Source organism: Paroedura picta, chromosome 7 (assembly GCF_049243985.1).
Source record: "Paroedura picta isolate Pp20150507F chromosome 7, Ppicta_v3.0, whole genome shotgun sequence".
NCBI lineage: Eukaryota > Metazoa > Chordata > Lepidosauria > Squamata > Gekkonidae > Paroedura > Paroedura picta.
This window is the reverse complement of record NC_135375.1, coordinates 30267960-30291566: the sequence shown is the minus strand read 5'-3', so window position 1 is coordinate 30291566 and position 23607 is coordinate 30267960. Positions and strand designations below refer to the sequence as shown.

Below are 23607 nucleotides of genomic sequence, written 5' to 3'. Positions count from 1 at the left end.
GGACGCTGCCAGGATAAATATCAGAGGGTAAATAGATCATGAAGAAAGCCTACAAATCACTTCCATATTTAAAATCAAATTAGTTTAGCATGATTAATCATACTGCAAAGTAGACCAAAGACATGAGTATTGTAAATAATCACCACTGTATTTTATATGGTATGTCAGGTTCACCCTGTCAGTATAGAGTTGAAAGAGGAAACAGCTGGCTTTTTAAACTTTCAGACGGCTAGCACAGTTACTTCCAAAATACATTTAAAGGATTTCCAAGCTCTGACTTTCACTTGTTAGGTACAGCCTAACTATGTCACAGGGATTTTAATTTCTTTCACACCTAAGATTCCATCTCTACAATGGGCGACTTTCCTAAAAATTCCAAACATTGCTGTCCGTTCAGCCTTATAAATCTAGTCTTACAATTAAGTTTCACTGATTTTAAGAGGTCTCGTCTTTCTAAAAGTATTGAGGAAAGAGGGGCAGCCTAAAAGCTCCAAGCTTTGGAAAAGGAATATTCCTAAGCAGGTTTAAGTGACACTAGGAGAATGTTAAGCACATTTAGCTGCAACCCCCCCTGGAAATCAATGGAACTTTGTTTCGCATGATGACCATCATCCAAACAAATACTCAAACTTGCCCTATGAAAGCTGGAGTGCATATATTTACTGTGGAACAGTTCCTGAGACCCAGTGTGGTATAGTGGTTAAGAGCAGCAGACTCTAATCTGGAAAGTGGGTTTGATTCCTCATTCCTCTTCCATAGGCAGACAGCTGGGTGATCTTGGGCAAGTCACAGTTCTCTTAGGGCTGATCTCACAGAGCAATTCTCGTAGAACTCTCTCAGCCCCACCTAACTCACGGGGTGTCTGTTGTGGGGAGAGGAAGTGAAAGGTGTTTATAAATGGGACTCCTTTGGGCAATGAAAAATGGGGTATAAACCCCCCAGTTCTTCTATAGCAGATATTTTAAATTTGGGGGGGGGGGATTCAAAACTACTCTAGGGACACAGTGCACATGCTTCTTTGGATTGCGGCATCTCAGGGGCTCCGTGCATCTGCCACAATTTTATTTCTTTATGTGCCATTAGGGCTGTTCAAAAGATTAAATTTCAGGATGTTTGAGAAGGAAGGATACCACAGCCCGAACCCTGCCAACTTTGGGAAACAAATGAGTCCAGAGAGCCAATCCTGACCCAATACATACTCTTGGATCTGCTGCTCTCCCCTCACTGGAGCAGGTTGCAAGACTATATCTCTATATGGCAGACAGATAATGGCCCAGGTACTTGCCCCAGGTCCCTGCTAGTCATGCCCTAGCAGTGGACAGAATCATTGTGCTCAGGATTATGGCCTACCTTAAGGTAGCCCCCAAATGTGCCCGTTGTTTCATAATGCCCTTGTTACCTGCCCATAAAGGGGGGGGGTATATAACCAGGGAAGTATTCCTTTAAATCCTAAAGATTCCTGCCAATATTCTTGAGTCATTGTATTTGAAAAGTTGAGCCACAAACAACAGAGAAAATGTTGCAACACTCTGTCTTCAGTTGCCCTATGACTGTGCAGCACACACTCAACAGGCAGGCAGGCAGAACAGATGAGAAAGTCTGCAGATCAAAGGCAAAGGGGGTCTCCTTCCCCTGGAAAAGAAGTGTTAGCTGTTCTGGAAGAATGAACTCACTGGCACTCTGTGCATTTCCAACAGCGGAGCGGGTGGCACAGGAAGAGGAGAGACGGAGGAGGAACAGAGGAGGCCAAAACGAAAAATAAATTGAGGAAGAAGTGCAAAGAAAGGAAGGACCAGAGATCAAGCAAGCAAGCACAAATGAAATAAGAACAGAAAACAAAGGAGAAACAAATAGCTGGGAGGGGGGAGGTAAAATGTTAAATCCAAAAGTCAATAAAAATTTAACCCGAGCCTGTTCAGAGCTAGGCATGCCAAAGGATTTTGATTTCATTGGCTTAGGCACGTTTAACTCTCTATAACTTGGCCTGCAAAATAGACCACAATCACAAAATCAGCCTTGGCACTCACAAACCTCATTACGTGTTAACTTATCTACACCGTTCGCAACTAAAACAACAACAACAACAAGCTCCTTCCCGTTAAATAAATCAGGGACCTTGGACTGAACTGCTGCAACAAATTAAAAACCAAACCTATCGCTACTCTTTTGGCTACGGCTGAGGCCAGCTGCTTCATATGGCAGAAAAACCCAAGAGCTGGCACCTAGGCCAAGATCCAGGTACTTTTGACCGAGATCCGGATCCTTTTTGCCACTTGCTTCGTTAAGGGCAGCGGGTCATGGAATTGCAAATAAAGCAGGAGGGTGAAATCCAGCAAGGCAGTGGCTGTGATGACATCACAAGTCCACGGTCACCAGGCTCCCTCCACTCCATTTTGGCGGGGCTTGCATGAGCCTTGCTGAATGGAATGAAGATTCTGCAGCAGCAACTTGCAATGGCCTGCATTGGTAATTGCCAGTTTTAAAAAAGCTTATTTTAAAAGCCCGGTGGGAGCAGCTAATTAATCACGAGGCAGGGGGACTCTTGGTACAAACCCAAAACCACGATAAAAAAGGTTAATGAGTGGGAGCCATGCGAGAAAGACGGATGTACCATCTCTAAAGTCCAAACAATAAAGCTAATTGCTGAAGAGAATTCATAAACAAATCTCTCAAGGCCAAAATGAGGTCCCTGCAAGTTAACAAAGTCTCTTTAACTCCCAAGCCACTGAAGGGAATAAATGAATTCTTGATTAACAAAAGGTACTAGAATGTTTCAAAGTAGTTGCTTTCAGGCTAGAAGGGAAATAAAACATCAGAACCTCCTGGACAGAGTCATTTCTTCTTATCATCTGGCAGGCTCCCTCAGAGGAGATATAAGGTTTACGGGCTGACTGCACTGAAGAAGGATGGGGGGGGGGGAGAGCCAATCCACTTATCACTGACATTGTTTTGTGCTATCAGCTTTTGTTCAGGAGCATCTGGTGAGTAATCAGCATATAAGGTGAGAAGGGGGAAATTCAAGAGCACCTGGGGATTTCCAGTTAATTGCTGAAAGAACGAACCCCGGCTAGCCTCAGAAAATAGTGTGTGATCTCAGTCTGGGTTCCCCTGAAGCAGGGCCCACTGCACCCTCACCTCTTCTGGGGGTGATCCCACTGCACAGAAAGTCAGTTAGGTTACACTGATACTAATTCCATTCTCCAATGCTTTAAACGAGAGTTAGCACTTGGGATGCTAAACATCGTGCACGGCGGCCACAGCCTAGTTAACTAACTGACCCCTTGGTCCTGTTTCCTTTCAAGCCAGAAACTCTCTGGATTTTGAACAAGCAAGTCTGTACAGGACATGGGCCAGAAGGATTGTTCAGTGGACTTCCCATTTCCAATCCTTTCTTTGTGACAGAGGCCACTCCACAGACTTCTTTCTTTTTTTCTTAGATTTTTAGGACAACAACCTGAATGTAAGATGACCCCCCCCCAAAATAGAGGTTATAAGTCAAAGTAAATAACATATTTTAAATAGCCCCTCCCACAAAAGACAGCCATGTAAGTTACATTATTACATAGTGAATAGTAGAAGAAATAATATACACACTTTCACTTCATGCACTTATTTGTACTGTAACTCCAGAAGTCGTATTGGATCACACTGTTTCATACTGTTCAAAAGCAGGAGACTGCTTCCCCTGCCCAGGTAGCCACTCTAGGAATTGGCAAATACTCTATGGCAAAAACCATAGAGTTTTCAGTGATCCCTGGGTTTTCTCATGGCTATCAACCACCCCCACATATCCCTGCCCCTTGGACTCTGGCTGGTTGCCAGGCAACCCTAGTCTCCCAAGAGTTGAACTACTAAGCAACGGCTCACATAAATGAACAACATAAATGAACTAACTGGTAGTGCATTCACCAACAGAATTACACTCTTATAAATCAATTGGAATCAATGAGCTTAGGAGGGTGTTAAGTCTCTTTTGGAATGCACCCCCACACAATGCTTCTGTAGGCTAGGGGATCACAACTTTCCCAACAAAAGGTGTTATACCTCCTACCCAGCAGGACAGTTAAAACTAATTACCTCTTCTATCCTTAGCTAAAATGGCCACATATTCAACAACTATAGCTAATATTGAGCTAAATAGCTTTTTTGGCATTTCTTTCTCTGGGGGAAAAAGAGCTTTGGCCTGAAGCGTAGGGAAGAAGCAAAAGCTAATGTGGAGTATTATTATGAGCCAGAAACTTGAGTCAGCTGAGGAGCAAATCCACTCCTGCTGTTCCTACCCCTTGTTACCATTTTTGCCAGGCAAGGAGCTGCAATTATTATTAAACTCAGCCGGAAAGGTTACCTGACTCCTCCTCTCTCCCTTTGAAATGCTTGAAAGGTAGTATTTGTGAAAGCGGTTCTTTTTCATTGCTGTGCTCCTCTGCTGCAGAATGAGCTCACATGTTTTCCCCAAAGGTCTCTCTGTCAATGCAGTGAATCTCTTCTCACACCCACGAGATCTGTAGACCCAAGTGCAAGACAGCCCCCCCCCCCCTTAGGAAGCCAACAAATCTTGTCTTCCTTTTGAGTAAATACAATCTAAATGCATGTTCAAATATTTTGAAAGAAATACTGAAGAACTCATCTGAAAATATAAGCTTAGAATGCACTGATACTAACTCCATTCTCCAAATAAATAAAAGATGGCTTGGATCCAGACTAAATTTTCTGCTCACGGAAGAGACCCTGTAATTTCCACCAACTACTTCTCTCTGATGCAGATCCCTGACATGTTCCCATATCCTCCCGAGGAGCAAAATTTCAGGGAAATAAACTGATTGCAGTGGAAGAATCAGAGGCAGGAAATTTCTGTCCCATTGACAGAAGTTTTGTCCCTGAGCAGAAAAGTCACTCTGGAATCCAATGTGTAAAAATGCTTGCATTGGCATGTACATCTTCCTGGCCATTACCACTGTGAATTAGGAAACAATCACAGGGGTTGCTCCATCTCCCATAAATTGGAGAAACAGGGACAGCCAATGTAACGATCTACCGTCAACTTTATTGTCAGTTCTACTCTTGAAATCAAGGCCCTACCGGAACTTGAACAATTCTGTAAGGCCTGAAAAATGGTGCTCTTCTGCTGGGCTTTCAGGTGAGGGCCATCAACGAGGACCTGCTTACAACCTGGTCCCTTACAGGCAACTCCTGACATCCAATAATGTTCCTGTTTGTTCCCTAACTGTTGTACCTACCCAATCAATACTACTGTTATAACTGCTATGTCATTCACAAATGTACAATGTACCTTTCCGCTCCCCATTGGTTCTATGTACACTATCCTAAGATGTCACCATAAGAGGTGGTATAATAAATAAAAATAAATAAATAAATGTGGTCTTGATTCATGGAAAGTAGCTACTCTTGTCCAGTCAGGCTCAATACTGGCTGTTAATGGCCAACTGCATTATTAGGGAATAAAGTAACTAAATTTTGAGTAGACTCTAGTTGAATGATCACTGCCATCAGGTTACCTGCGATTTAAAGGAACCGCCAATGGGATCAGCAACCCTGGAGCCAAAGAAGCACCTCCTTGTCTGTATTTGAGCAGGATTCACACCTTTTTACATCCATTATTTTCATTATCTTGATTACCATAATTCAGTAAAACTCTCAATAAAATCGGCAAAAGCCTCAGAGTTTCCAGGCAAATTGGAAATAGTTTATCAGAGTTCTTTATCAGAAAACAGCTAATTAAGGGTTCATACAGAAATGTACCAAATGAACCGAAGAGACAGCAAACAGTGAGATCCAGAGCAGAGTTAATCCCTTTTAATTGTATTGACGTCCATGACAGAACGGTGTAACTCTGCACAGAATTTCACTCTTAGCTAAGCACACATGAAGCTGTCCTGTGCTGTGTTGTAACACTGTCTATCAAGGTTCCTATCGCCCCAGCAGGTGCTCTCTAGAGTCTTTCGCACCTTGTCCTTTTGACTGGAGATGCCAGGTACTGAAATGGACCCTGTCTACATGAAGAGCAGATGCTACTGAGTCATGCCCTCCCCTCAGAAGTTTACGCTACAAACTATACCCCAGAATTTCCAAATTAGGCATGGCAATTCCTTCAGCCCCATGCTAGCAAGCTAAGCCTGTAACAGTAGTAAATTGAACAATTAAACATCAATTGCCATTACTGGGAGAAGACCCCAAAACAAACAAACTAGTCCTAGTGTTCATGAAAGAAACAAACGCTAAGGGATATACAATTATGACTTTTCAAAGCTATACGATTTCTCACCAGTCCTGCCCCAGGTTGTTTGTGATATCAGATCTAATTTCCTATGGCCGCAGAGCTGCATAATTGAATACATAGGCTCTAAAACAAAAACGGCAGGCGTGAAGGATAAGCACACATTTCTACCAGAAAGGTGTCGCTATCCAGATTTACAGATCAGAAGGATTGTCTTTTTGAGCTATGAGGAACAGAACTACCAATTAAGTTGATCAAAGTGTTTCCTGACAGGAAGAACCCTTCAGAGAGGGGTAGAGCATATATTTTTCTAAATAGCTTTGAAGATGACACTTCTAGAGGAGGAGTACAATAGATTTCGGTGAGTAGGGCTTATAATTTATATGACACACAGCACCATTATGCAGCCTGATAATTTTAATGGTAAACTGATCAATCAGAAAACAGGGATGAACTTACAGTACGGCTCTGTAGGTCCAGATAATAAACCCACTTTTGAGAACCCCAAGGGTGGCACTGCTTCTGACTACGGCCAAGAGAAGGAGCCAGCATACAGACTGCAGACATGCTCTGACTATGGTCTGCAAATACTAGCATTTATATAGCACACTTGAATATTCTGTTGTACTCTTCTAAAACAAATCTCTAAACTAAACTCTAAATTATATTCTTCTCATAATGGTGGCCGGTATATATATGTGTGCGTGTGAAGTGTGTGCGCGTGTGTGTGTATGTGTGAATCTCTGCCAACTATATAAAATCTGAGTTTCTCTTTCCCTCCCTGTTACAGATATTGAAACCTAGGAATGTGGCCAAATGCCCAAGCATAAGGACTGTTGGCACACTGGTACTGTATTTTATGTGTGTAACACATATTTTCATTATTTCACTGTAGCTGCTTTCAATCTCTAAGAGGGAGCCATGGAGACAAATATATTTAAATAAAATATTGCTGATGAAGGGCTAGTGATCCCTAGCTCAATCTGCTTAGTAACATCAGCTGCATACATAGCTACTAGCAAGATAACCAAAGGCAGCACCCATATTCAGAGGCATTAAGCCCCTGAATACTAGTGCCGGACAAGACATCTGGGGAAGGCCTTGGCCTCTATGCCCTGTTGTTGGTTCTCTCTAGTAATTGGCTGGCCACTGGATGAGGCAGGATGTTGGACTAATGGACCACTGGTCTGATTTGACAGGGCTCTTCTTATGTTCATGCAAGAGCAGGGGAAAAACATGTATCAATTCTCTCATCACCTTCAGCAGAAAACTGCTTGGAAGCATGCTTAGAATTAGAGTAGTATTAACTCTCTAGGTGTGGTTGGGGTATTTTTACACACACTTGCACATGCACACCACTGAGACAATGTGGCCTACAGAGAACCTTGTGCAGGCAGTGACTCCAGTCAAACATTCCATTCTTCTTCTTCTTTTTTTGGGGGGGGGGGGGAATACGGCCGATGACAACATAAACTCTACTTTGTAAATCTCCTTTCACAGATTTATCTTTTCTTCTTCTTTTAAGAGGCCCAAAGTGGTCATTTTGCTCTTAAAACATTCTGAACAACCTGTCTAGTGGGATATTAATGTGTCCGAGAAAAGCCAAACCATCAGGAGTCACAACCCTGACACAGTGTTACTTGGGGGAGGGACGGGGGGGGGGAGACTGGGTTTTGCAACAGCAACAGAAACACAGACATATAAAACCATTATGATTTATGCTTTCAGCATTTCCACTGTGCAAAGCGCAGACATGATGCCTTCTGTTCAGTCATTTACAGGAATAGTTCACACATAACCTATACTTAAAAACATTTCCCAAAACTGCTTCATAAACATACTTCAGATGGTTTGATAAAAGATTAACCGAGGGCTTTAGAGAGAACATAGCAGTAACGCAGATGGGTATGAGGCATGATGATGCGAAGGCCAGATGTCATCCCAGACAGCATGCTGGTGTACACAATGTTATAAACCATGTCTTATAAGACATCGGAACTACCTGACTGCTGGTCAACAGCCCAGTTGGTCTAACGTCCTAGCTGAGGCTCACATTCTTGAAGCTCCCTGCTGAGCCAAGCCGCACTCCCTCAGAACAGGCTTGCAGTAACCAACACATACGGAGGATCGAACCTTAATCTGTTTGAAGATGGAGACTCACTTCCCAAGGAGACTCACTAAAGAAAGGGTCAAAGTCCTGCCTCATGGAGACTGCTTCAATGTTTATGACCAGGACTAGACTTTTCTCCCAGCATACTTAAAGTAATGGCATTTGTTGTTGTTGTTAGGTGCGAAGTCGTGTCTGACCCATCGCGACCCCATGGACAATGATCCTCCAGGCCTTCCTCACTCCGACCTGAGAAAGGTTGGGGACCGCTAGTTAGACCATTCTAGACACCCCTCTAGACATCTCTCAAACCTGAAAAATTAGCCAGAATGCTAACAACATCAACAACTTGATTGATCACTGGAGTAAAGAGACAGCAAACAATTCTATTGTACTCAATACATTGGAAACTGAAGGGCCTAAAAGTGTGATCCTAAGCAGAGTAATTCAAAATTAATGATTTAGAGAGGTTTCAGTAAGTTAAGATTGCACTGTAAATCCCTTGGGCTAGCACAGAATCTAACATATAGCTCCCCTTTGAACTATAACTGGTTACTAAAATGGCATTGGTCAGTTATATCAGTGGTCCCCAACCTTTTTATCACCAGGGACCACTCAACGCCGGGGACCACTCAATGCCTTTTACTGAGGCCCGGTGGAGGGGGTAGTTTACTCCTCTACTCTCAACCACTGCCCTAACGCTCTCTGATCGCTATAGTAATGTTTAAACATCCCTTCAAAATAAGATACAGACACGCCACAACAATGAACATAAGGAACATTTTATTTTCATGGAAATTTTAACTCATGACAATGACAAATCAATGGGAACCCTGAGCTTGTTTCCCTGCAACAATGACACCCGAAGTGTATAGTTGTTGTAAAGGGCCGGGGGGGGGATGAAGTAAAGGGCCGGGGGGGGAAGAAGGCGTCCTTCGGGGCCTACCTCCAATTAGTCGAAGGACCACATGTGGTCTGCGGCCCACAGGTTGGGGATCGCTAAGATGATGGATCTTCCTTGTTATATGGAGTGGCTCACAATCTTCACAAAAATGCTGATGACACACTCTTCCAGACCTGGTGGTTTATTTGTATTTATTTAACCATAACTCTTTTAAGCTTGTTCTCCCGGATTGTGAGCATGGGAGTTAATTTCATGATCCGATCATGCTACTCCACGTCTCCTTGGCGTAGTGGTTAGGAGTGGCAGCCTCTAATATAGAGAACTGGGTTTGATTCCCCCGTCCTCCATAGGCAGCCAGCGGGGTGACCTTGGGCTAGTCACAGTTTTCTTAGAGTTGGTCTCACAGAGCAGTTCTCTTAGAGCTCTCTCAGCCCTACCTACCTCTCAGGGTGTCTGTTATGGGGAGAGGAAAGGTGTTTGTTAGCTGCTTTGGGACTCCTTTGGGTAGTGAAAAGTGGAATATAAAAACCAGCTCTACTTCTTCTTTGCTCCAGTCACAAATTAAATTTTGTCTAAACTGAATATATACCTCATCCTCCAAACAATCTGACTTTCATGGGAAATTTATATTGTTCTCAAGCTGTCATTTTAAATAATTTTTCTGTTCCCCTGAATTTTTTTTACTTCCAACCAGAAGCAAACTCCTTAGCATGAAAATTATGAAGCATTCAAAAATCAAACACATCTAAATGCAGAATGCTGACATTTGAAGGCCCTGATGCTACATACGAGAAAGATAGCCAGGGAACATATTTAACTATGTTGCTCAACATGTTAACTCAGACTGTGCATGCTTTTGTAACTGCTGGAATAATCACTTCCAGAGCGGAATATGTTTATATAACAGCTTCCCAAACCAACAATCTGGATCCAAAAAGAAAATTAAGCCCCTGTAATAAAAAATAGTTAACCACCTAGCACAGGGGTAGTCAACCTGTGGTCCTCCAGATGTCCATGGACTACAGTTCCCATGAGCTCCTGCCAGACTGTGCTGGATGAATGCTGCCCTCTCTCCATATAATGCAGAAAGAAGGAAACCAGACATCCACTTCCTAGTGCATGTGCCACATTTTCATCACAAATCTGAAGAATGCAAAGAGGTCCCGATTCTCTCATCCTTCCTTAAATAATGGATTTGGGGCAAACAGCACAGCATGTTTTGTGTTAATGTATACACTTGGCTTTATCTTCCATACATCATTTATTCCGGACTTTGTTCTGCACCTCATGCAGTCCTGCCCTCCAGTGTAAACTTTGCTGTGCTCGGATTTTTCTACTCTACATATCCTCAAAAAGTTTGCAACTTCTAATACATATGGTTGTCTATTAAACAGCACAAAGTCAAGCCGTCCGCAAGAAATGTTTTTTTGTCCCCAAAGTCAGATGCTGAGTGCAAGTGGATCTCAAAACTGAAAAACGGAAAAAAAAAGTTGATCTCAAAACTGAAAAACTGAATAGATTTCAGACAAATCTATTATAGCAGGGGTAGTCAACCTGTGGTCCTCCAGATGTCCATGGACTACAATTCCCATGAGCTCCTGCCAGCAAATGCTTGGGAATTGTAGTCCATGGACATCTGGAGGACCACAGGTTGACTACCCCTGTATTATAGCATAAGCTTTTGTTAACCAGAGTGTACTTCTCTTGAACGTTTATGCCACAATAAAATTTGCCAGTATTTAAAATGCCACAGGACTCTGTTATTTAGAATGCAGAAAACTAACACTGGCACCCCTGTGGTATGTGTTACTATTAACTATATAATAAAAGCGAGATGCCTTGAAGAAGTGAGAGGTTTTGTATGCTGGTTGGGGGGGGGGGGACTCAGGAGAGAGAGTTTCAACATGCCTTTGCACACTGATAATTTGACCCATCTACCCATTGGATCCTTGCTAGTAGGAGACGTGATGACAGGTTATGATGTCATCCCCAAGTATGATGGATTACTTCCCCAATTATAAGTGAAGGACAGACATTTATTTATTTGGGCAAAGTAAAGGGATGTATTTGGGCACACTACAGAAATGGGAGCTACTCATGGAAATTTATCTGAAGTGAAACATTACAGGTTTGCAACCTGCAAGGTTGTTGCTTCAAATGTGAAGTTTAACTAAAAAACTGCCATGCTTTCTCCACACATTTTCCAAGGAACAGGCGGGGGGGGGGGGGAGAATTTGGCAAATAGGATTTTAGGTCACGGAAGTTTTTTCTTTTTTTAAATTCTTCTTTACATGGGCAGAGCATAAGAGCAAGGTCCTGGCTGATCTAGACTCAATTGTTGAGAGAGGTTTGAAGACTGTGCCTTGACTCTATCTTTGGCTTCAACTGCTGCTCTGAGCCTGACTCCTGCTGCTCGAGAGAGATTTTGCTGTGGACTTCATATCAGATCCTTCCTGCCTGCCTGCCTGGAGAAGAGTAAAGACAGCAAGTGGCTTGACTGAACAAGAAATCCTTATCATTTATAGCAGGGTCACCCCCTGAAGAGGTGCCCTGCTGGTGCTGGCACTAGGCAGAGGTCTGCTGCTCAGGCAGAACCTCCTTTACTGTTGTTGCTGAGGCTCACCTGCCTGACCTGTCTTTTGGGGTGAGTTTTGAGGATGAGAGTGTTCTGGCTCTGGAGCTCACTCCAGGGACACGGGGGTCTCTGGAGGAGCTAGAGAAGGGCTGGATGCCCCTACTTTGGTTCCTCCAAAGATCATTAGGCCTGAGGAGGAACAGGAAAAGTGGCTCAAGAGAAGAGGTGGAGGTGCACCCCATGGTGTTGCCATCACAATGAGGCAATGATGACTGGTATGGTGGGATGGCCCTGCTCAGGCCCACAGGCCCTATTCCACCCTGCTCACTCCAAGGTTTTTCCCACACTTGGAGAGGCTTGTCTTTTAACTGCCACCACCTGACCCATGTATATAATTGCCCACTTAGAAGGTCCTATTCTGAGGCCTTGTCTCTGTGTCTCCAGTTGCCATTGCTTAGCACCATGGGGACAATGTACTACTTGCTGTGCTCCTGGAAGAATAGCCATTCATCAACTGCAAGCATCCCTCCCTCCTGGAGCTCTGTTTTATGATAGCACTAGATATTAAGCCCGCTGCGGGCAAAATACAGCGGGCCCTAGCATGATGGGTGGGTGGAGGGATGGGGCGAAGGAAGGAGGAAAAGGAGAGAGACAGAAAGAAAGGGAGGAAGATAGAGACAGAAGAAGAGGGAGAGAAACAGAAAGAGGCAGATGGAAGAGAGGGAGGAAGGGAGAAAGGGAAAAACAAAGGGAATGATGGGAGGAAGGGAAGGAGAAAGGGAATGCTGGGAGGAAGGGAGGAACAGAGTAAGGTAGGTGGGCTTGGGACCTTCTGCTGGGCCCAGGGGCAGTCTCGGCTGCTCCAGGGCCTGGCAGAAGGCTCGGGACGGGGGCGGTGGGCTCCGCGGCCTACTGCCAGGCCTAGGAGCAGGCTCGGCTGCTCCGGTGGGCTCCGCGGCCTACTGCCAGGCCTAGGAGCAGGCTCGGCTGCTCCAGGGCCTGGCAGAAGGCTCGGGACGGGGGCGGTGGGCTCCGCGGCCTACTGCCAGGCCTAGGAGCAGGCTCGGCTGCTCCAGGGCCTGGCAGAAGGCTCGGGACTTCGGGAGTGGGCTTTGTGGCCTTCTGCCCGGCTCAAGGGCAGGCGAGCCTGCCCCAGGGCCCGGCAGAAGGCTCCCTGGGCGAGGGGAAGCCGGCCGGAGGACTTACCGCTGGGGAAGGCTTCTTCCTCTGAGCGGCAACTCTCCATTGGCTGCTTGGCCCTCGAGTGACACTTGGAGGGCCCAATCAGGAGCCGCTTCGCGGCTCCTGATTGGGCCCTCCGAGTTTTTATCCCGGACAGGGCCCGCCCTAACTCCTCCCCACTTGCCCTTACTCCTTTATTCCTCCCAGTCCTCCGGAGCGTGGGGAGGTTTAAAGATGTTTGAGATGGTGGAGATCTATGTGGTACAGAGAACCACTATCAGCATCCCAGGTTAAACGAAAGTGTTCATAAGCATACTTTTAGCACAGCATGATATTGAGCAAGGGAGCCAAAAGGACTAGCCAATTCATCTGTCTCTCTCTCTCTATAAACGACCTATCAGATGTTAAGCTGTGGACAGTCTCCACAGCTTAAGAAGTTGCAAGTCTCTACAAAGGTTCCACTATCTTGAAGTTTCCTTCAACTCCTTCAAGCAAGTGAATAGTCAAAATGGCTGCCTTTCCCAGAACTCAGTTAATTCTACCTGCTCTGATGGACCCAGCACCAAAGAAACCTCCTCCTTGCTGCAAGGAGTTTTTATCATCTGTTTCTCCACCCACTGACCTGGCCAGGCTGGGTTAAAGAGGCACTTCCTGGAGGCTGGCAGGGGCTCATGGGAATTATAGTCCATGGACATCCAAAGGGCCGCAGTTTGACTACCCCTGGTCTAAAGTCCTTCAACCTTCTGTTCCCTGTTTGGAGGGGGAGGCTTGACCATCCCATTGTCTTTAGCTGGACCTATTAGAATTTCGTAAGTGGTAGCTGAAGTGAGGAGCTTTAGGATGCTTTGGGCTGATCCTGCGTTGAGCAGGGGGTTGGACTAGATGGCTTGCATGGCCCATTCCAACTCTATAATTCTGTGATTCTGTGAGCCTGGAAAGCCACTGGCTAACTTCTTTCATCCTGGCCACTGTCTGCTGAGAGAGAGAAAACTGTTAAAAAAACTCAATTCAATCTTCCAAAAAAAATGCATTTCTTCACAGTTGTTGTGTACTGCTCCTGCTGAGCGAGAAGGATCAGGCAGGGCACAACCCCCTCCATCTAATTTTTGGAGGCCTTTCCTGGGGAAATGGTATATAAAGTTTCTCTCGGTTTGCCCTTGGCTTTGGAAGAAAACAAAGCATTACTGGGCTTCTAGGTATTGGGCTGGCCTTGGTTTAGGTGGACTAGCAAATGTGCCTGCCTATCCAGTACTTCTGAGAGTTCTGCTGGGCTTCTACTGCCTGTCATGACCTATGCTTGGAATCATAGGTCTGCCATGCTTTTATTCATTTGTATTGCTGTATTCCGGATGTGACTTGCTATGCGTTTATTGCCCCTCTGTACTGGAAGGGATGCAGGGTCATTTGGCATGGCCCAAAGCAGATCCGTTTCCCAGGAGAGTGTTAGTCTAAACTCTTTCACCCCTTTGTGTCAGATAAGATGGGAAGGGGATGTTTATTCTTTGATGCTGGGTGTGTGTGTGTGTGTGTGTGGGTAGTGGATGGCACTGGCTATCTGGTTCTATGGCCTTGAAGTGTTTCACATGGAGATTGGAATTCTCACCTGGGAACAACACTCGAGTCTTTCCTTTCCTGTGGAAAAAGGGGTAGGCGTCACCTCGCCTGAGGTGAGGTGAGATGGTGTAAAATGATGCTGAGGAAGTGGATGTCAGAACAGTATAGTGATTCTGTAGAGGGAACTGATTTCAGATTCAACAAAGCAGCTTCATGGATTTTGCTCGACTGCTTCAAAAAATGCTTTTGGCTAAGACGCTAAGGGGTTTTTCATTGGGAAGACGTACAAGGTCATGACATTGCCCTTGTTTCTTAAAAAACCCTGCTGGGATTCTCTGGTGTGACAATGGTTAATTTCCCAAATATCTGTCAAATCCAAATCCCCTATCAGTATTTGGATTCATGAATATTGGGAAATACTGATATTTCTCAGGTCCAGTATACCCAAATCCGGGGGGAAATCCCCCCCCCTCGTACATCCCTATTCTGTACTAAACCCTGAAGCCCGCTTTCTATGTCACACAGTACTTACTGGGAGCCTTTCAGAATTCAGCCTGATCTCCACAGATCCATTCAGTGTGATAGCAAGTATCCTCTAGTGACCAAGCAATTAGCCTGATCTTCTCTAGAAATAAAAGAAAGGTGAAATAGAAGGCAGAGCTTTAAGCTTCCTCTGCCTCTACATAGATCTGTGACTCTGCAAGACTCTTCAATCTGCTCTTCTTTGCAGAGCTTCCCAAATTGTCAAAAGGGAGCCAATGAAACAGAACCCCCACTTGAAAGGACGCCGGGAAATTGAGCAACTGCCATTAGCTATCCCACGCAAAATACAGGGGGAAAAAACACACTGAGGCTATGAACATAAACTTTGAAACAAAAACTCAAGAAGGTCAAAGCCACCTCGTTAATAACAGTCATGAAAATAGTTGGTGTGAGATTTATCAGCACTGAACACCTCATCTTCACCCACTGCCAAGAAAGGATGAGTAAATGCAGTAACTACAGTTTCCATGAACATCGAGGCTGATTGTGCAGGAGACACACAGCTCATGCATGGGGCTTCATCAACAGCCTGACAAGTGTCCTGTCAGCATCTATAACTTTCACTTTTATCGCCCTCTGCATTGTGTAGCTCAGCAAGCTATGGGTGCTGAGAGAGCTGTTGTGGGAGCTCAGATTTCAGTGGTGTGTCCCAAGAAGAGTTTCTAAGCCTCAGAAAAGAACACTAGACCATCAAGCTTGCTTCAGATCTTTTTTAACAATGCCTCCTTCAAATACCTTGTAAAATGGTAACGTCTGGTAGTAATTATCAAGCACCATGTACACTGCTTACAATACAGTTGTAATTAAAAAAATGTTTTTTTGTGCAGAGAAGTAAAATACTTCTGAAAAGGACCAAATGTCTGCTACGATCTATGCCAACATGACAATCCTGCCAAAAATGCAGGGGGGTGGAGGGGGAATGGCCAAATAAAAGAAAATATAACAAATTGGTAATGGCTTCTATCTTGACAGAGAATGAAAATTATACCTCAATGTGTGGCCACTCATGTGGACACATAAGAATGTCTTAAAGGCAATCATTTTACTTCAGATAACACACCCTGACAGAACTGCACAGTATACTGGCTGGGCTTTCACTTCCCATAAAAGTAGCAACCGTGACCTACAAAATGGTCTAGGAATCATATAATTTATGCATATCACACACACACACACACAATATATATTTATAATAAATCATCTTAAGCACACCGCTGTATTTTGAGGGACAGGCTGGAATTCAGTACTAAAAATTCCTTCAAAGTTGCCACAATTGGATCCAGCCACCCAAACCAGTTGAAGGCAGTGAAAAGGAGCGAGGAGGGGGGGATTCTGAACTCAGAAATAAATTTGACTTTTATACTCCAAACCTCTGTCTCTCAACCATAAGATCCTTAGATGCTTTTTATAGCCTTTGGGCTACCAAATGTCACTGTCCTCAAGCCACTTCACTCGAGTGAAACGAGCAGGATGCTGGGCCCTGCTATTACGCTCCATATATGCAGCAGAAGCCATCCTTTCCTTCACCTTTGAGGTGAACAGAAAGCCTTTGAATGAGCAGGGACAGAATGGCCCTTAAGCTCCCAGAGGGCTACTGCACTGAAGGCGGCAGGTGGCTAGGAGCAATTCATCCTGGAGAGAAGACGACTAAGAGGTGCTATGATAACCATCTTCAAATACTTGAAGGGCTGTCATAAAGAAGATGGAGCAGAGTTGTTTTCTGTTGCCCTAATAGGTTGAAATTAATTCAAAAGAATTTTTGGCTAAACATCTGAAAGAAGTTCCTGACAGTTAGACAGTGTTTGTCTCTGGTGGCTCTTCCTTGCATAGCCAGGGAATTGCTGATCGCCACTGTGGGATGGTAGGCGAATTTCCTCCAGACCAGGCTGAATTCTGGAGATTCCAATGCTGTGATTCTAAGATGTATAGTCCTTGGTGAGAATGCAGATGTAAGAACTGAATGAGATTAGAATATGTAGTGAGATAAGAAACCAATATCCTTGTTAAGTCCTGGGGGCAGTGTTAAGAAGGGTACATTTACACTTCAGTCTCAAATTTTGATATATTGATTTGCTTCACTAACTTTTTCCCCTGGAATTAAATCTAAATCTAAATACCAAGACATCTTCATTGTATGGTATGCTAATTTGCTGCTTACCCTCTATCAATATGTATGGACTGGTCACTTCTATTTCGCAGTATCTGAAGAATTATGCATGCATGTGAAAGCTTATACCTTGAATAAAACTTTCTTGGTCTTAAAGGTGTCACTGGACTAGAATGAACCAATATGTAACTAATGACTTGTTCCATGACACAGTGTGCAATAACATTTGAAATAACTGTTTAGTAGGTTAATAGGCTGCAGTTTGTGCTAACAAGATTCCCCCACCCCTAAATACTTTTTTAAAGTCAGAAGAAAATAGTGTTAAATATTTATTAGAAGACAAAACACATAGGTGATTGTGGAAATATGAAGCCCTGGGCTGACATGTTAAGAATAACAATTCTTTTTGCTGGTTTGTACGCAGCACAGCACGTACAAAGGACACGGACGCTCTCCCAAAGTTACTCCAGCAGCTTTACTAGCCAAAAGATATGCATATTTATTTCTGGATAATACGAGAGATGAGAGAGTTAATGACTTGTAGATGTAGTTAAATGTTACACGCAGCTCTGTTGTTGTCTTCCAACAGTGAGTGAAGATTCTTGTTATTGTCTCTCTTCCCAGGTTTTGTTGTTATGTGTGTTTGTGTGTGTGTGTATGTTTCGATCAACCTTTATATGTAGAAGAAGAAGAAGAAAAACAAGTTGGTTTTTATATGCTGCTTTTCTCCACCCAAAGGAGTCTCAAAGAGGCTTACAATCGCCTTCTGTTTCCTCTCCCCACAACAGACACCCTGGGAGGTAGGTGAGGCTGAGAGAGCCCTGATATTACTGCTTGGTTAGAACAACTTTATCAGTGCATGTGGGGGAGCAGGGAATCAAACTTGTCTCACCAGATTAAAAGTCTGCCTAGCCTTCCCATCTTCCTACTGTTCTCCCTTCCCCTCTGCCCCAAGTCTCTCCTGTATTCAGCATCTTCCTCCTTTTAGGCATTGATGTGGCCACCAGGCCAAAGGCTTTCCAGCAGTCATACCTGGCCACCTCCTGATGACGCTGGCAGTGATTGCACCTGTTGGGGTGGGGTTCGTTGTACCACCACATCTGCTGGCAACTCTTAACAACTTGATTTTATGTTAATGCCCGAGTTTCTAGAATATTTGTAACGAAGAGACACTGTTATTTGCACCTGCTGTGGAAATCACATTTTATTACCTTTAAGGATTCTGGGTTCTTGTCCGAAGCAGGGTTGCTATGCAGAGGCAAGCAATGTCAAACCACCTCCGAATTTCTGTTGCCATGAAAACCCTTTGTTGTTGTTAGGTGCGAAGTCGTGTCCGACCCATCGCGACCCCATGGACAATGATCCTCCAGGCCTTCCTGTCCTCTACCATTCCCCCGAGTCCATTTCAGTTCACACCCACTGCTTCAGTGACTCCATCCAGCCACCTCATTCTCTGTCGTTCCCTTCTTCTTTCGCCACCGGGTCAAATCATAGAGTCGGAACCTCCACGGTCATCTAGTCCAACACCCCGCACAGTGCAGGAACTCACAACTACCTGCCCACTCACAGTGACCCCCAATTTCATGCCCAAGTGATCCCCCCCACACACACACACGAACCAAAATCTCCAAGCCTCGCCTACCACGCCACAGTGGCAATCAGCAATTCCCTGGGTATACGAAGAAAGGCTGCAAGAGACAAACACTGGCACATCCCTTCCTGCCCACCCGCTCACAATCTGCCTCAGTTCATAAAATCAGCATTCCTGTCAGATGACTATCTAGCCTCTGCTTAAAAACTTCCAAAGAAGGAGAACCCACCACCTCTCGAGGAAGCCTGTTCCACTGAGGAACCACTCTGTCAAGAACTTCTTTCAGATGTTTAGGCAAAAAGAACATGGGTATGGATATGAAATGCTCTAGAGTTTTTATTGTCTCTACTATTTAACATTCCTCCATTCCTAACTAATCTATAACCCCAGGTCTACTTAATACAGCTTTTTTTCAACCTTTTGACCGTGGAGAAGCCTCTGGAATATTTTTCAGATTTCAAGGAGCCCAGGAACCGGGCCAGAAGTGTGGCTGAGTCCATTAAGGCAGAATATAGGGGGGAAACTGGGGAGCCCCTAGGGAGCTCTCACAGAGCCCTGGTTGGAAATCCCTGACTTAATAAGTGACTTAGCAGTTGAGGTTGATAAACTTACCATCCTTCATCATCCTCCACTTCTGGCTCAGACACTTCATTTTCAGGTGTTTCTGCTATTGCTTGGTTTAGCTTTGATTTGAAACTGTCCAGTAATGCCAGTGTCTGCAATTAAAACATGATTATTGATAGCCTGTATAGTTCTTTGTAACTTGTACCACTAACTACAAAGCAGCTCTATATGACTGAGTAAATGATGGCCTATTTAAATTAGAGGAAGTCCTTTCAGACTAAGGAGACTTCCTCCAACATAAATAGCTCTTCTGTGGAAGGAAGGCTTCTTACTTTGCTCAGTGAATGAAATATAATGTGAAATGAGCTAAGCATTTTTGGAGTTGCCCTAATTGATGTGTAGCAAAATAACAATACAGCCAAATGCTACATGATAAATACATTATTGCTATAAAATTCATCTGCATCAGTCTGTAGGATTGTAAGGAACACTTTAAAATTAAATAAAAAGATTCTAAGATGATAGCCTTCAAAGAACGTCTTCAATGTTGATTTGTCCATGAAGAAACCACCGTGTTATGGAAGATTCTGAAACATATTCTAGGCACTCGGCAGCTGAATATCTGCACTTTGTCGGTATTAATTTTCTCATTAGGAAACATGAGGAGCTCCTGATGAGATCCATGGTTCCATAAAACACAGATTGAGAATCCATAAATTGTCGTCTGTTTTTGAATTAACACAGTTCAGATACTCACAGTATTCACAATTAAAATGTAATTAAGGTAACTTTTTTGACTGTTCATTTATAGATGTTTTTCTTTTCAGTTTAATAAACCAACCTGTTTGTAAAACTCCCCCAGCCATGCTGAGGATTGGCTGCAGGGCAGAGGAAAAGTCAATACCCAGAAGCCCAATCTTTTTCAAAACTCCAGCCATGACAAAGCTGATTGGTGTGATTTCGAATGACTGAGCAGGAAGACAAGGATCAGCCTCCCCTGTAGACTTACCGACTCTCTAACTGTGAGAGTTCACCCGATAGCTCCTAATAAGCAGTCTTTGTTGAAGGAAATATCTTTTTCGAAAGAACAACAAAGCAAGCATCTCTATTTCCTTGCTAAGACTGACCCCTCTTGGAATTGTTATATCCTTTATTAACCTTTGTCTCCGCTGCTCCCCTTGGTCACCAGCTTGGGAACAGAAGTGTCCAGATACATCCCACCAATTTCCAAAAGTGAAAGCTGGTTCGGGCTCGTTGCCTCTGCTTCTCATGGCCAGGAGGAGAGATAGTGTGTTCCCATAACATCAAACGGCCCAAGGGCCAGAATCCCAAAGGTACTAAACTAGCTATTTCACACCTACAACCATAAATGACGAGATCAAAAAGGGTCTCTAGGTGGGTACATTATATATGGCAGGCATGTGTAAAGATGACAGGTAAATGCAGGGAACAATAGTGAAATGGCAAAAAGCATGTGATAACAGGGGTTTGACGCTAACTCCTGAGAGGGCAAGCATTCTGACAAGGGACAGAGATGACACAAAGACCCGTGCATCCTTTTAAAATGGATACTGAAGGCTTAGGAGGAAGAATCCAGATACCCTCCCCAGACTGAATGCAAGATAACCAGGAGGAGGACAAGCAACATGGTGCAGGAGGAACCTCTCCCTAATTCTGAGGCCAGTGGGAGCACCAGAGAGTGATGTTGGGAGGTCAGCCAGCAGAGGGAAAGGCCGCCAACTACCCAGCTGTTTCAATTTCTATTACCTGATCTTCACGAGAAGACCCTTTTTTTGGCTGTTGCTTTCTCAGTTCTTCATATTTCTTCTTCTCTTTCAGATATTCTGCAACCATACTGTTTGGGGCAATTTCCATCTCTGCATCTAGAAATCAACAAAAACATACATTTTGCTTTGTGATTCATGCTGATAGTCCATGTTGATAGTAGTGGGGAGGCCTAAAGAAGAAACAAAAGTATGACTTCCTAAAATATCTCATTGACCATTGGGCTGATCCTGCATTGAGCAGGGGGTTGGACTAGATGGCCTGTATGGCCCCTTCCAACTCTATGATTCTGTGAATCAGATCAGTTTTTTTAGAAAGGCGCTTGTTTAGAAAGCACAATTCACTGAGATAATTGAATTTCAGAAACAACTGTCCACTGGTTACTAAAAAGTTGCTAAACTGTGCCAGCTTTACATACTGAATCAAGTTTCGGAGAATGGATATGAACACATGAAACTGCCTCAGACCCTTGGTCCATCAAAATCAGGATATTGCCTAATCAGACTGGCAGCAGTTTTCCAGGGTCTAAGGCAGAGGGCTTTCTGCTAGATCTTCTGCCAGATCTTTTAACTGGAGACACCAGGGATTGAACCTGGGACTTTTTGCATGCCAGGCAGATGCTCTACCACAGAGCCACAGCCCTTCCTTTATGTATATATTTGGAAAAAGTAATTTGGGCTTAGATGCATGTAAAGGAAAGCTTTGTCACAATGCATTGCTAAGAATATCCAGGGGCAAGAGAAAATGACTCTCCTCCATCCTCTATATGGCAGCCTTTTAAATACTTGAAGATGGTTATCAGATCCCCTCTCAGCCATCTCCTCTCCAGGCTAAACAGACCAAGCTCCCACAACGACCAATCCACGGTGATTGGCGGGACTCTCAGCTGTTGCGCCAGTGCCCGGGGAATGGCTGCCACCTCCCCCCTCCCAAAACTCTGTGAGGGGCCACACACAGAGTGCAAAATGACTGCTTACTTCCCCCCCTCCCTTGCCCACCTCCGTGCTCTATCGGATGCTGCTGCTGGTGGGGGGTACTGCTAGAGCCCATTGTATTTGCCATCCAATGGGCTTATCCACTAGTACATGTATATAATTGCCATTTTAAAGGACAGTTAAAACCTAGATGCTAAAACAATGGTTCCTCACCTATTCCTAATTTCAGCTCAATCTACCAGGTACACATCAAAAGTGGTAACAGAGTAGTGATGGTCACTAGCAGAGATGGCTTTAAAAGGGGATTAAACAGATGCATGGAGGTTAGATCTATGAACACATGATGTTCCTATATATACTGAGTCAGTCACAATCAATATTGTCTACTTTAACTGACAGCAACACTCCAGGGTCTCAGGTGGAAATCTCTGACATCAGCTGCTAAAAAAAAATTATGGATAGACCCTGGGACCCTCTCTATGCAAAGCACTTGACTACTGACTATGATTGAAGAAAACACCCATCTATAGAGGCAATAAATCTCTGGATACTAGTTCTACAAAGAAACATCAGGAGAACATCTTGATCACTATGCTCTTTTTGTTGGCCAGTTGGGACAACTTGCTGGCTAATTTGTGAAACAGGTTGCTGGGCTTGGTGAACCACTGGTCTGATCCAGCAGAGAAGTAAAGATGAAAGCATACAGTCCAGTATTCAGACCATTAAAATAAGCATAAAATTAACAGATTATATAAACTACAGCTGAGACAATAGCAAAAAAAAACCAATGTTTCCTCTATCTGCAAGATTGGATTCAGGTTTCTGGCTTTCAGCAATACTTTGCCTTAACCTAGTTTACTCTTTTATTTAGCGCCCAAGACTAGCCCTACAGGATGTTGACTGATGCAGCCTCCAGGCACTGCTTCTCCAGCTGTAATAACTGGCTCCCATTCTTATGTTTAATGGTAACCATTGACAGATTTCTTGTTTTGTCCTGTCTCTCACTGAGGAAACCACAAATCACATTTCTTAAAAAAACAAAAAACAAATAAACATTTCATCTTGATAAAAAGGAGGGAAATAGCAAAAAAAAAAAAAAAAGTTTAATGAAGGATAACCAGTAAATTATTTCAGAGAATTTTGCATTGAAGTGATAAATATGAATGTTCAGCTTGAATTGTTTTTAATGGCTTGCTTTTTACTAGTATACTGTGGTGATTTCAATGGTAAGCTGCTTCAAGCAGGATTATGAAGAGGCGGTAAAGAATAAACAAAATAAATAGTTACTCCTTCAAAGTGTGAGGGTATTGAGGCATACATTTGTTTGGTTCATAATATAGTAAGGAGCTTTCTCAATTTCATTAATGCCATGTATCCTTTCAAAAATATGATAGTTGAGGGAAGCCGTATAGCACAGCAGTAGCTTTAAATCATTTGCAAAATATTTTTATTAAATTTCTTAAATTTATATTCCGCCCTGTCTTGAGTGAGTCTACCAGGCTATTGAGGCACTATTTTTGTGTCA

At 43.8% G+C, this 23607-nt stretch overlaps 1 protein-coding gene across 2 annotated transcripts in view; it reads right to left on the bottom strand.

Annotated features, from left to right (window-relative positions):
• The window catches only part of CWC27 (CWC27 spliceosome associated cyclophilin), a 95808-nt gene that overhangs the window by 5190 nt on the left and 67011 nt on the right, over positions 1-23607 (bottom strand). For both annotated transcript variants that reach the window (XM_077347233.1, XM_077347234.1), the window contains 2 exons: positions 21130-21245; positions 19411-19514 (listed from right to left, as the gene is read on the bottom strand). In XM_077347233.1, the coding sequence (XP_077203348.1) occupies positions 19411-19514; positions 21130-21245 (220 nt within the window). The remainder of the gene's footprint in view (positions 1-19410; positions 19515-21129; positions 21246-23607) is intronic.